At 46.3% G+C, this 13,484-nt stretch overlaps 3 protein-coding genes across 3 annotated transcripts; 2 read left to right on the top strand and 1 right to left on the bottom strand.

The window, feature by feature from the left end:
- Window positions 1–1,082: 1,082 nt before the first annotated feature.
- On the top strand, window positions 1,083–3,251 carry F5J12DRAFT_721014 (TPR-like protein; the record flags this gene model as incomplete). The annotated part of the gene is made up of 2 exons (XM_051741277.1): window positions 1,083–2,868; window positions 2,941–3,251. Coding segments are annotated over 2 exons (2,097 nt in total), but the record flags the coding sequence as incomplete, so codon positions are not given.
- Window positions 3,252–3,533: 282 nt separating this feature from the next.
- Window positions 3,534–4,250, top strand: F5J12DRAFT_721085 (heterokaryon incompatibility protein-domain-containing protein; the record flags this gene model as incomplete). Its single annotated transcript, XM_051741283.1, has 1 exon — window positions 3,534–4,250. A coding segment is annotated over one exon (717 nt), but the record flags the coding sequence as incomplete, so codon positions are not given.
- Window positions 4,251–6,220: 1,970 nt separating this feature from the next.
- F5J12DRAFT_939117 (uncharacterized protein) lies at window positions 6,221–12,808 on the bottom strand (the record flags this gene model as incomplete). The annotated part of the gene is made up of 19 exons (XM_051749660.1): window positions 6,221–6,742; window positions 6,806–6,940; window positions 6,989–7,246; window positions 7,295–7,666; window positions 8,533–8,825; window positions 8,879–8,931; window positions 8,996–9,567; window positions 10,356–10,631; window positions 10,687–10,998; window positions 11,048–11,242; window positions 11,293–11,472; window positions 11,524–11,620; window positions 11,668–11,828; window positions 11,877–11,923; window positions 11,975–12,079; window positions 12,144–12,159; window positions 12,218–12,340; window positions 12,404–12,583; window positions 12,638–12,808. The coding sequence occupies 19 exons, from the start codon at window positions 12,806–12,808 to the stop codon at window positions 6,221–6,223; spliced, it is 4,068 nt and encodes a 1,355-aa protein (XP_051599930.1).
- Between the last annotated feature and the right edge of the window lie 676 nt (window positions 12,809–13,484).

Below are 13,484 nucleotides of genomic sequence, written 5' to 3'. Positions count from 1 at the left end.
GCCAGCTCCCCAGTCGCTGAGATGTACTTGTTTGGCAACGACGGGAATATATTTCACAATTCACTTCCTCTGCGTTCAAGGTGTGTGCAGTACGACTTCGGGGCGGTCGTGGAAAGCCTCCTCGAGTGGGACGAACGGGACTTCGTGCGCAGTAGATCTGAGTGCAACCTAGGAGACACGGCGCCATCCCATTCATTTTATATGTGGCACGAGGCAGGTTGTGAACTCTATCAGTCCGACGAAGTCGGCAACTGAGATTATACCAGCAGCTATAAGCATGCTCATGCCCATCAGAAGATCAGAAGAAAGGCAGCGGTTGTTCCGTAGACGTAAATTTGCCAACAAGGGTCCCTGCCAGCGACGAAATCAGCGAGTGACCAAGGTCAGCTATGGGTTGGCATGGGCAGTACCTGGAGGTTCGCCAACGAAACCAGTTTCAGGAAGGGCGCATAGCCCGTGGGATCAAGCGGACATAGAGTATCGCCATTACGTTTGTCATAGAGGGGGACTGACTAAGAAACTTGAGTACTTGAGTATTGGGGAGCGTCGGACGTGCGGGAACGTGTACGGGCAGCGTCTAGGGTAGATACAAAACCCGCGCTTCTCGTACATCGTAGCCACGTGCCCTCTCTCCCACAAACGTCCACCAACCGTTGCTGTACTGGTAAGCGCCTCCCCGGTTCTTCAAGCTGTGTGACTCACTCCAGCAGCAAAGCCCGATCTCCTCTCGCCTTTCCGACCAACTTGTGCATTTCGCATCTATTGGTGAGTTCCTATCGGGTCATCGTTGCGTTACATGCATTGACTTGCGTGTAACGTTATCCACAGTGTGTGCTTCGTCCCGACATCCAAGGTTGCCTGCTCGAGACTTCGTGCCTTTACTGTGGGTTCTTTTGCGCTGCTTGGTTAGCCTCGCTGATTCGAGCAGCGTTCAGCTGACACTCAAGATCGCTCACCGGGTTTCCTTCTCGTTTCAAAGGGTAAGACTTTACTGTCCCTGTCTTGGTGCAAGTGATCACCGGATCTAGCGCGAAGGCAGAACCATTTCCGTCGTGTATATCATCCTGGTGTAACGACATTCAATGGCTTCAACAGACGAGGTTTCCTGGAGACGAAAAAACTTGGAACGTTGTCCTCCATGGAGATTTGGCCGGTATGATGCCCTCTTCGACCTGGCGTACGCACTCTGCAAGAGATACAAAGAAGAGCGTAAAATCGACGACTTGAACGAGGCAATCGATTTGCATCGTGCTGCTTTGGAACTCCGACCAGTCGAAAACAAGAAATATGATTGGTTCGGGTCACTCCACACCCTCGCTCTCTGTCTATCACGTAGATATGACGAGCAGGGGACAGTCAACGACTTAGAAGAAGCCGTCACGCTTGGACGTGAAGCACTAGAACTTCGTCCACCAGGGCATCCTGGTCGTGATGTCCCTCTCCACAGTCTCGCTTTCTATCTCAACAAGAGGTTCGAAAAACAAGCTACAACCGGTGACTTGCAGGAAGCCATCTCGCTCTCACGTGCAGTACTAGAGCTCCGTCCACCAGGGCATCCTCGTCGTGATGCCACTCTCGCCGATCTCGCATACTACCTCAATAGCAGGTTCAACAAACGGGCTTCGATCCGTGACTTGGAGGAAGCTATCTCGCTCTCACGTGCAGTACTAGAGCTCCGTCCTCCAGGGCATCCTCGTCGTGATGCCACGCTCTACAAACTCGCATACTACCTCAATAGCAGGTTCGACAAACAGGCCGCAATCTGCGACTTGGAGGAAGCCATCTCGCTCTCACGTGCAGCACTGGAGCACCGTCCTCCAGGGCATCCTCGTCGTGATGCCACGCTCTACAAACTCGCATACTACCTCAATAGCAGGTTCGACAAACAGGCCGCAATCTGCGACTTGGAGGAAGCCATCTCGCTCTCACGTGCAGCACTTGAGCTTCATCCACCAGGGCATCCTGATCGTAGTGCCACTCTCGACGATCTCGCATACTACCTCAATAGCAGGTTCAACAAACGGGCTTCGATCCGCGACTTGGAGGAAGCCATCTCGCTCTCACGTGCAGCACTAGAGCTCTGTCCTCCAGGGCATCCTCGTCGTGATGCTACTCTCTACAAACTCGCATACTACATCAATAGCAGGTTCGACAAACGGGCTTCGATCCGCGACTTGGAGGAAGCCATCTCGCTCTCACGTGCAGCGCTAGAGCTCCGTCCACCAGGGCATCCTCGTCGTGATGCTACTCTCTACAAACTCGCATATTACCTCAAGCGCAGGTTCGACAAACAGGCTGCAATCTGCGACTTGGAGGAAGCCATCTCGCTCTCACGTGCAGCACTTGAGCTTCATCCACCAGGGCATCCTGATCGTAGTGCCACCCTCCACAATCTCATCCGCTGCCTCAATGACAGGTTCGAGAAACAGGCTGCAGCCTGCGACTTGGAGGAAGCCATCTCGCTCTCACGTGCAATACTAGATCTTCATCCTCCAGGGCATCCCCATCGTGACGCCACTCTCCACGATCTCGCTGTCTACCTCAACAAAAGGTTCGCCAGACAGGCTACGATCCGTGATTTGGAGGAAGCCATCTCGCTCAGACGTGCAGCACTGGAGCTCTTTCCACTAGGCCATTCCGATCGCGGTAAATATCTTTACCACCTCGCTCGCGACCTCTGGACAAGGTTTCAGAAACAAGTTGACATGCCTGGGTTGCATGGTGCGAATTCTCTTCATCAAACTGCGTCGGTGGCCCGTCCAACAAGCACAACTGATCTCGCGTCCTCACTTCTCAAGCTCTCACTCCACCTCTGGGACAGGTTCCAGAAGGAGGCCGCAATGACCGACATGGACGATGCTATTTGCTGTGCAACATATGCTCTGGAACTTCGGTTACCACGAGACTCCCATCACGGGGGAGCTTGGTTTCAGAGGCCAGCCCAGGGCACCGGCTCAAATGAGCCTGTCGTACCTGGTCGGGAGATAGACAATCTAGGCGCTCTGGTCAATTGCTTTGTGAGGCATAGATCTGGCAATCAACACGCAATGGTCGGTCTGAACGAGGACATAACACTTTGTCGATATGTATTGCAATCCTTCCCGACTGACCATCCCGGTCGTGCTTCGTCCCTGCATAGCCTGGCAGAGTGTCTAGCACACCGGTTTCGTCAACAATCTGCAGCAGCGGATCTGGATGAGGCTATTTTACTGGAGCAAGAAGTCTTGCAGGTACTCATACCTGGAGATCCTGGTTACGACATATCCCGGTGCTCCCTTACAGCCTACCTCCACATGAAGGTCGAGTCACAAGTTGCTATGACATCCTCCAATGCCTCACCTGTTGCCCACTTTGATGTTGAGCAACTCATCCGTAATGTTGCGTTTGAAACCCTCAAAACTATGCCAACCAGGTTGCTGCACACGCATACTGGCGCCCTGTGCAACCGGCATGCGCAGTTGACCCAGTTTATGAGCAGCCAACAGTACAAACGGCTTGTGTTGTTGTGCACAACGTGTGGCCCAGATCAGCGAATGGAGCTGGTCCATATAGCTATTTTGAAATACTTTCAGTATGTCACGCTTTCTCACCGTTGGGGCGAAGACGAGCCATCATTGCGCGACATCGAAGGCCACCTGATATATGATATGTCAGCAAAGGAGGGCTTTAAAAAGCTGCAAGCCTTCTGCCTTGTTGCCTGCCAACGAGATTTCCTGTGGGCGTGGAGTGACACGTGTTGCATAGATAAAGACAGCAGTGCCGAGTTGCAAGAAGCTATAGGATCGATGTTTGCGTGGTATCGACAGTCTTCCCTAACCATTGTGTATCTCTCTGATGTTCCAGATACTGGTTCGCTTGGGAACAGCGAGTGGTTCAGACGCGGGTGGACCCTCCAGGAGCTACTGGCTCCTCGAACTGTACTATTCTACACCCAGAATTGGTCGCTCTACAAGAACCTCACGTCTTCGAACCATAAAGCAGATATCGTGGTGCTGGAAGAGCTGGAGAGGGCGACTGGAATAGAATCCCGGTTTCTCACTCACTTTTCCCCAGGAACAGATGACGCTCGCTCGAGACTCCAATGGGCGTCATTACGTCGTACTACGCGGCCTGAGGATATCGCCTATTCACTTTTTGGGATCTTTAATCTTCACCTTCCCGTTCTGTATGGCGAACTTGCTGGGAAAGCGCTTGGGCGTCTCCTGGCCGAAATCATTTCGCAGTCAGGAGATATCTCAGTTCTGGATTGGGTTGGGGAGGCGTCGCAGTTTCATAGCTGTTTCCCTGCCCAGATCACCTCGTTCCAAACACTACCGTTGCTCCGACCTCAACATAATGCAGAAAAACCATCAGCGGCGATAAGTCAGCGTCCCTCGTCATTCGAAAAACTGCGAAACCTCCGTGGCTCATTCATTCTCCCCCGATTTCTTAGTCGTTTCTTTACATCGTCCAATATCGCCTATCACGTTCCGGCAGTTCATTTGCGAACCCCAGATTCATACTCTCCAGGTGATGTGTACGACTTCCATTCGCTTACTAGGGTGCCCCTCCCACGTTTTCTCAATCGCCGCCTCATACTACCATGCATTGCCCATTGTGTCACAGTGGTTCATCCGAAAGGGTCTGATCCATCAGCACCGAGTTACACGTATAACATCCGGGCATTCGGTCTGAGGCCGCTTGAGATCACTCTGCCAAACAAGCTAGAGGTTGTAACGCGGCTGCAAGGTTCTCTGCAACTTGTTCGCCCTTGGCACTCGGAGTTGCCTGGTTCATCTGCCAAACTAGATGCCGTGACTGAAGAACAGCTGTTCTCTGCACTTGAGAGGCCATTTAACGCTCTTCTGTTGAGACAGCTACCTCATAACGAGCACAGGAGGATCGCGTCTTCTACTTGCATAACTGCTCAGCCCATAGATCGGGCCAGCATTCTGAAAAGCAAAATTCGGATATTCAATATTGTGTAGATAGCCATGGCATTATGATATCTTGGCATCGACATCCCCGTTGTACTGCCATTTACGTTTTACTCTCCTTCGTCCGGTCATATCTTGTAGGAGTGCATGCATATACATACATGTCCAGTGAACCTCAGTTTGATTGGTTGCGTTCGCGTCGTTGTTTGCTGGATTGGCGGGCAGACCTGTAACTGACAACCTAACGAGGACGGCTACGGAGTACACTATGGAAAGCCGGACGGTCACGCTCAGAAAGGCGGTGAGCGAGGCACCCGTAAATACTAGACTTGGTAATTGACCCCTTTGGGACCCAAGACACCGCAAACTTACCCGAGATGTAATTTAACAGCTTTGCATATATTATACAATAGCCCTCTGGTTGCTCCTGGATGCAGGGCACTTCTGCATGTGACTCACATTATTGCTAAAATGCAGATGCTACACTAGGGAAATGTTTAAGCAGGGTGGAAGGGAAGTTTATGTGACTGTTTTGTCAGAAAATCTGTATATTAGTTTCAATGCATCACAAGTGATTGCAATGCCTGCAATCAAATGCATAATTAAAATGGCACTGCAATACTAAAGTTTTCTATGTAATTGGACTTACAATAGGCATTGCTATGGCATAGCAAGGTAATATTTGGGGGTCAATAGTACAAACATAGTGCCATCACCCCTACATTGCAATGCAATTATAATATAATTATAATGATTGTTATGATAGCCTTGTCATGTGACAAACATCAAGACCCTGGGCCCTGCTGTCCTACCATAACTGGACTTGCAATGTATTGCAATGAGAGCCAAGGATCACAATACACTTCAGACTAAGGCAACAAAAATTTTATATTATATTACCTTTTGTAATCTTATCTTATCACCTGACCACAATTCTATTCTATTCTGATTCTGATTTTGATCTATCTCATCTTTGTCTACTACATGCTATGCTATTAGTATCACCTTACATGGAAATCTTTACTAATACAACCCATCCCCAATCTAACTAGTAAGTATTACTAAGTATTTTGTATGGCTCTGATCAGGATTTGAACCCAAGGACTCAGTGTTAGTTAGTCTAGTGCCAACTAGTAGTGAGACTTACTTTAGCATGTGTTACCATTAGTCCATGCAACCAATCTTTCTACACAAGTGTCAACACCTCTTAAGGAGCTTTTCAAGACTTGGGCAAAATTTTCAAAATTGCATACAAGTAGTATTACAGTACACATGCTGCAACTAACAGTAATGACAATTAGTAGCTACTTTGCCTGTCTACCTCTACTGTGATGTCCACTAGACTTATTCTGTGCTGTAGTACCAGTACTGGATTCCACATTATTGCTATTGGTGGTGGCTGAGTCAGTGGTGTTGCCCATGCCAAGAGCAGGTGTGGATGTTGCATTGATGTGAATGTTCACATTGGCAATTGAGACTGAATCCAGAGTGGACAGACCAGAGCTACTTTCATGAACATTGGAATCAGTGGCAGCTACCTCATCTGTATTATCATCTGACAATGCAGTGACATCCATTGCTGCCATGGCAGCATTGATCTCTGCAGACAGGTCCTCCATTGCATTGGTCTTGGACTTGGTAGCCCCATTGGGATTCCCAAACATGAAGTGATTCATCTCTGCAACAACATTCTGGATGTGACAACCTGTCCACTTGGTGATAAGCACTTGTTTGTATGCATGGAACACTTGATAGTAGTTGATTTTTGAGATTTGTCTGCAGCCATTCCCTGGGAACTCTTTGTTGGGTGAAAGTAGAAACATGCACTATAATGATGGGGATTGAATCAGTGATGTGTGGTGCTGTATTGATGCAAGCAATCTACTTACCACTGTGGCTGCCCATGCAATAGACCCTGGTGTCACTGCAGTGACCTTCCATTTCTGCCTGTTTGTCCTTGGCCCACCACAATGAACAAAGCCTTCTGTGAGGGACATCTTGCCCCACAGTGCTCCCTTCAAAATCTTTTCCTTGTCAGTGCAAACTTAGAATGGTAGTAGTTTTGAACACACCAGAGCAAGTGGCTTCCAGTTCATGAATGGTTTGCACACATCAACTTTCATGTCCTTGAACAGAAAAGGGAACCAGATGGTGAAGTGTTGGTTAGGAGTGCCCACATTGTTAACACCAAGCATCTTGATGATTTCAGGGACTTTGAGATGAGATGCAACTGGCAGGAAGTGGTTCTTCGGTAGCCCAAAGATTTCATGGGTGTTGTCATGTAGTTTGTAGAGAATGTCAGAATGACTGTTTTGCGTTGCCTGCATGAACTAGGATCTTGTCAGTACAGAAGAACCAAGCAACAAATGTGAACATACAACATCAAGAAAGAAGTGTGTATGTCTCAATCTACATAGATGTTCCAGGAGAATTGAGTCAAGCTCTGCGACGAGACTGTGTTCCTCCACTGCAGCACTGGCATAATGCTCAGCTGTTGCAAATATGGGAGCAGGGGACATAGACAACTCAGACATTGCATTAGTTAGTGGTGTTTGTGGCAAGAACATCTCCATCATGACAGTGTACTCCTTCCCAAGCATCTTGATCTCACTATCATATGTGATAATGTCAGCAGGAATGTCATTCATAGACCAGCATGTTTTGTTTGCCTTGAGGATGGTATCCTTCTCCAGTAGCTCTTGATTTTGGGATTTCTCTACATCAAGTTGCAGTTGGATGGCCTTCAATGCCTGTGAAGCAGTCAGTAAGAGCAGGAATTTGCATAGGCATGGGTATGAGCCTCTGCAAGACCACCACTGCCATCTCTTGACCCAGCTGATGCACTCATAGTCCATTGGTTACCTTCACCAGCATTGGCTTCATCTATGTCAGTGAGTGCAGACAGAGAGTGCCCACTGAGATTCATAATGGATGCACTCAGAACACATAGACAGAGTGTAAGGGGACTGGGCAGTGGGGTTGTCAATCAGTTTCTTGACAACCTTTTGAATGTGGGAGTGGTGCATATGCTACTGACCCTGACCAAAAAAATAGTGCACCATGATGCAGCCATGATGCCTCTTACCAAAGGGCTGGTGCATAATATCAGGTCAGACAAACCTCATGGCAAGGGAAAGTCATCATAGATCCATGGCTATGCCATCCTTACTGGGGAAAGGCATATTGAATTTGGCAGAGGATTGCAGGGGCTAGGAATGGATGGAACATAAAATAGTAGGCTGCTGCAGAATTGGGGCACAGGGAAGTGGTGTGATGGAGGCCACTAGTGAGCGCAGGATGGTGATGCGAATGACAGTGCATGTGGAGTCAACAAGGTACTGCTTAAACTGGTTAGAACCCAGGGTTAGCATGATGACCTAGATAACTTAGCTTGCCAGTCATGGATGAATTCAATTTCCTGGTTGAACACCTTGGGATCATACCCATGGAACAATTCAGGGAATCTACATTTCAAGTTCAACAATAGATCACAGGGAAAGGAGAGATATGCACCAATTAGATGGACACTGGCATGACTGAGAATCTCCTTCTCATACCAGCTTCTAATGTCCTTGTTGTCCACAGGTTCTCCTGTCTTGGCATCTACCCAACCAACATGTAGAGTACTGTCTTTGAGGTGGCTGTCAAAGTGCTTAATAGAGCCCATGATCTGTGCCATGTTGATGCAACCTTCAATAGTGAATTCTCCATGAGCTTCCATCTCCTGCTGAGTCCATGAACTATGCCATGGGCTGACTTTGGTGAACCCAGTTATGACAATGACTTTTTCTGAGTCAATGATACCACATGATTTTCTGAGTTCCTTGAAGGCAGAAGCAGGTTCGAGAGTAGGGAGATTGAACTTGAAGTTAGCATGAGGTATGACATTGACATTCTGGAGTGCACATTCTGCAAACTGAAGATGTTGAATGCCATCTTTTTTGTGGAGAATGTGTGCACACCGTAAGCTTTGACTTCCTGAGCAACTATATTGGTGGTGTCCATCAAACCTGTACTGCAGGTCCATCTAAGATGGGAGTTAGTTGTAGGTGCCAAGCTGGGTTTAATGAGTTATGCACCCAATCACAGCACCAGCCAGGCATAGATATTCACCCCAGCTTTTGGAGTTCCAGCAGTTGAACAAGGTTTCAAGCGAGATCTTGGACTCTGAGTACAGGTTGTCATTGCCAAAGAGACTGTGGTTTGGTGACAATGGCAAAATAACCTGGGTAGGCTGAGTAACGAGCTGGCTGGATGCTTTTTTGGTCTTGATGGCACCCAAGATCCACAGCAAGTTGATGAGCATAATAATATGGTGAGCAAGCTCCAATTTGTTGTCCAAGCTGTCAATCTCGCACCCATTCTCTGGAATGGCAGCAAATGGAAAGATGTAGTCAAGATCCATGCCAAGAGTAGCATAGATATAGTTGATGAGTGCCTCAACATCCTGCTTGGACCCCTGATTGAAGGGCACAACAGTGAGTGCTGAACCCTGGGCACTGAACCTTTGGTAAATGTCTTGGTAATACTCCACAGTGCAGCAACTGTAGCAGGAAGCGATAACAACATGGGCACTGCCAGAAATGAGGCCCTTTAAGATCTCAATGCCAATGGAACCTTTGCTGACACCAGTGAGGAGAGTGTTCTTGTCCTTGAAAGTCATTCCAGGCATGGCAATTTCATGAAGAATGGCATCTCATTGGCAGATATGGATGTGATTATAGAGACCTGAGGTTGAAGAAACTGAGAGGAAGAACAATGGTTGTGATGACATTGATGGGGCTGGTCAGGGCCCCTCCTCAGTGAATGGACAATGCCTTCATACAGAGCCTTGATACAGCTCTTCCAGTCCTGGCTGATTCTGGGTTATGAGTTGACAACTGTCCAGAGTTTGAGGACATCTTATTGAACCTTTTGAATGTTCATGGTAGAGATCATGTCACTGCTGGTCATTTCTTCCACATATGCTTCCATTCTGTGAACATTCACATGAACAACCTTGGAGTAGTGCATACTCACAAATCTCTGTGGTTCAAAGACAAAAAGATATTATTAGTGGTAAGGTAATAAATGAACCAAAGCAAGGAGGTGACTATGGTCAAGGGAAAATAACCTTGTATGCCATATGGATCTATGAAGTAATGAAAATGTTGTTATTTTGTGGGCAAGACAGCTTGTCAATCCTCAATACACTGGTGATCAGAAGGGGGACTTGTCAGTTTCAAATGAAAGGGTTTCAGAAGGATGATGTATGAATAGACTGTTTCAGAGGTGCCCTGCCACTTTGTGCATCATTTGCACATGAAGGAACATGTCAGTGTTGATCGTGTCAACAACAAGATACTTGCCCAGTCTTGTATGATCTGGATATAGAAGGGCACCACAAATGATTGAGTGGACTGAAATAATTTCAGATGATCTGCATGGTTGTGCACATACCCTCCAGAAGTTGAGGTGGTTGTCCTTCTGGAGCTGTTGCCCAATCAGCTGGGTGTCATATGGCTGTAGCAAGGCCAAAGGGAAGGTTTCTTCACTGACAACACAATTGAACAAAAGTACAAGGTGCCCAAATATGTCTGTCTCCTGAGTCTTGACAAGCACACAGTCATAACGAGGACATCCATGGAAGTTAGGATGGCAATGTAGATAATCCATGTACTGACACCAATCAACAGTGGACTCAAAGTTCACTTTGATGAAGTGATATTCCATGATCTTTGGTGAATATTAGAGATACTGGAAACTGAACAAAAACGATGTTTCATCTTACCTTGTCATTCCTTTGGAATTGAATGGGCTTCCTTATAATGTTGAAGTGTTTATTGAGGAACTCACTGAGCTTTCCATGGAATTGATTGAACGCATTGTTGGTAACACTCTTCTTCTCAATGTCCTTGAATGTTAATGGTTCTTTCACTTCACTACCAAACTTGACATAGAAAAACTCCTCCTCAGGTTCATCAGTAACAGCTTCGAGGTTATCCAGATTTGTCAGTTTTCCAGTCAACCTGTAAGCATTGTATTCTGTAATCCTGCCATGAATATGTTCAAGAACCAGTCCAAGATGATCAACATTGAGAATCTACAGAAGTTTAGGCATGCCAAATACTAACAAACAATTTAGGACTTACTTGCTGAGCAATGTCCTTGAAGTTTGTTTGTTTTTGATAAGCTTCCTTCAAGGGGCCATGCATTTTCTCATTTGGCTTTGTGTTGAAATTGTGGGTGACACCCTTGGCTTTGATGTTGTCAAACACATGCATACAGGTATGGTTCTTTGGAAAGTTCCAGTTTTTCCCTGTATGTTGCATCTTCTCCACATATTTCTGGTCTGGAAACAGTGAGGGAGAGCTACAACATTGAAAGTGAAGCTGACCTGAATCAATGAATTGAAAGTAGCAAGCACCTCCTGCCCAGCAGCAAGTGTGTGTGTCATATGTAATTCAAGCACAGTATACATATCAAACTTGATGTAAGCACACAGACAGCATAACAGGAGGTAACTGTCTTTTTCCATCTCATGGGGGAAGATGTCATGACAGGCAAATATGATTATCTGTTCAGGAAATGTCAGTGAAATCAGAGCTTGGTAAGACACTTACAATACCTTGGATAGGTCTGCAAACTTTTGACCATCTGTGTATGAAACTGAAAGCACTTCCTTGAAATGATTGAGACTGTGCCAATGAGGCATTGCATTGAGACTAGTAAATTATCAGCATGACTGCTTCATGCAATGAGATAGATGCACTTCTGTTCAACTTTTCCCATCATCTGACGACCCATTGTCTCAAGAATCCTCAAAAGTTCTCCCCACAAATGGTCACCAAATTTTCCCACACAGTTGGCATGGAGTCTATCCCAACACAACACTTGATAAACATCCATGTTCCTGACCTCCCAGAAGGCACTCTAGAGGTGATTTGAGCTAGAGCAAAGGTAACAGCATGAGCCACTTACATCTACATCACATAATCCCTGTTTCACCAGAATTTGTTCCTTGCCATCTGCTCAGGTCTGTGAGTGTGCTTCCTGTAATGTCTTGAAAATGTTCTCACTGGTACGATGTTCACAGTCCTTGGGGAATTTTGATATCTCATTGTGATGAATAAGGCAAACAGGGCAAGGGTGATTTGACATCACACCATGTATGAGTGCCATGACTGCTCTGAGTGACAAAGATTGTCAGCCTGCATTTGTGATATTTTGGGCAACATATCCACTTACTGCTCTTCATAATCAGCTGAAAGAATTAGTATGGTAGGAAAAAGTCAGCATGTGATGCCATCCCAACACCTTACCCAATAGCCAGTTTTTGAGTACTCTGATATTGTATCTAGTATCTTCTTGAATGAGTCATGCCAAACATGATTCTTGAAGTTGGCAAATGATTTCTTTCCAGAGCACTTCTTGTCTTCCTTCACCTATTAGAAGCACGATACAGAAAATCAGCCAGTGTACTCAATGCTATCAATGAAGGAACTTACAATTGGTAACCACCTGACTACACAGCCACCACCTAAACCTTCACCATTATGGATCCAAGTAGGTAGATTCGCAATCCACACAACAACTGGATACCCTTTTTGTTGACCAAATAATGACAACTTGGCTTTATCAGCATATAAAACAAATGCTAGAACTTTGCCATCTGAAGGTAGATTACTCTGAAAAAAAATTGTCAAAGTTGCATGCAAAGACTACTAATGACATATGTGTACATCCCAAAATTCATTAGCTGTCCATGGCTCATTGATGAAACAAACAAATGAAGTGCCATTGAACTTGGATAGGCACTGAGTATCAAATACAAAATATGGGCCCACACCTGAATCCTTCAAGAGATCACAGGCCCAATCCCACAATGAATGATAATACATCTTAAATTCCATTGTCTCACCTCCAAACAGTGCACTTATTATCATCATCTGAAACTGGGCTAGGATGTAATTAGGGTTGACAATGTCAATGAACAGATGCCACTTACTGCTGTCATGCAGTGCGAAGCAGCCCACTGAGTGCTCTCAAGATCATTGTAATTATTCAGAGTCCAGTCCTCAGTGTGAGAACATTTCAAAAGCTTGAGGATACAATTCACTTGCTCCTTGTTGAGAGCAGCATCATGGATAAATTCTGAGAGGTCAAAGTCAAGACAGGTTCAGAACAGGTACCATGGAGTGGTGCATGGATCCAGTTTGTATGTCTTGGGTGCATGACCTCAGGTGAACTCAGCAAATGGCACTTTCACAGTTGGCTTTCCAGCATTCAGGTGGTATTTGACTTGGATATCATCAACAATGTTGATATCAACCTTGGGTTCAGTGACTGTGTAACATATTGGCATGGAAAATATGTGATCACATATTGACATGTGCCATTTGGTTCATCATTTGTGCCCATGTTGGTGCTGGCAGGTGGCTCAAGATCCATAACCATGGGCCAGAATGTGGCAGGCTCTGCTAACAATTGTGAGAGTCCAATTCAGAGAGTAGCAGGAAACTTACCCAGTGCTGGCTCTGCATGTGTCTCAACAGTGGGCCCTGTCACTGATCCACCAGTAAGAACACC

Source organism: Pisolithus orientalis, assembly GCF_024613125.1.
Source record: "Pisolithus orientalis strain OTSU chromosome Unknown F5J12scaffold_14, whole genome shotgun sequence".
NCBI lineage: Eukaryota > Fungi > Basidiomycota > Agaricomycetes > Boletales > Pisolithaceae > Pisolithus > Pisolithus orientalis.
The sequence above is the reverse complement of the archived record's forward strand: the minus strand, read 5'-3'. Positions and strand labels throughout refer to the sequence as shown.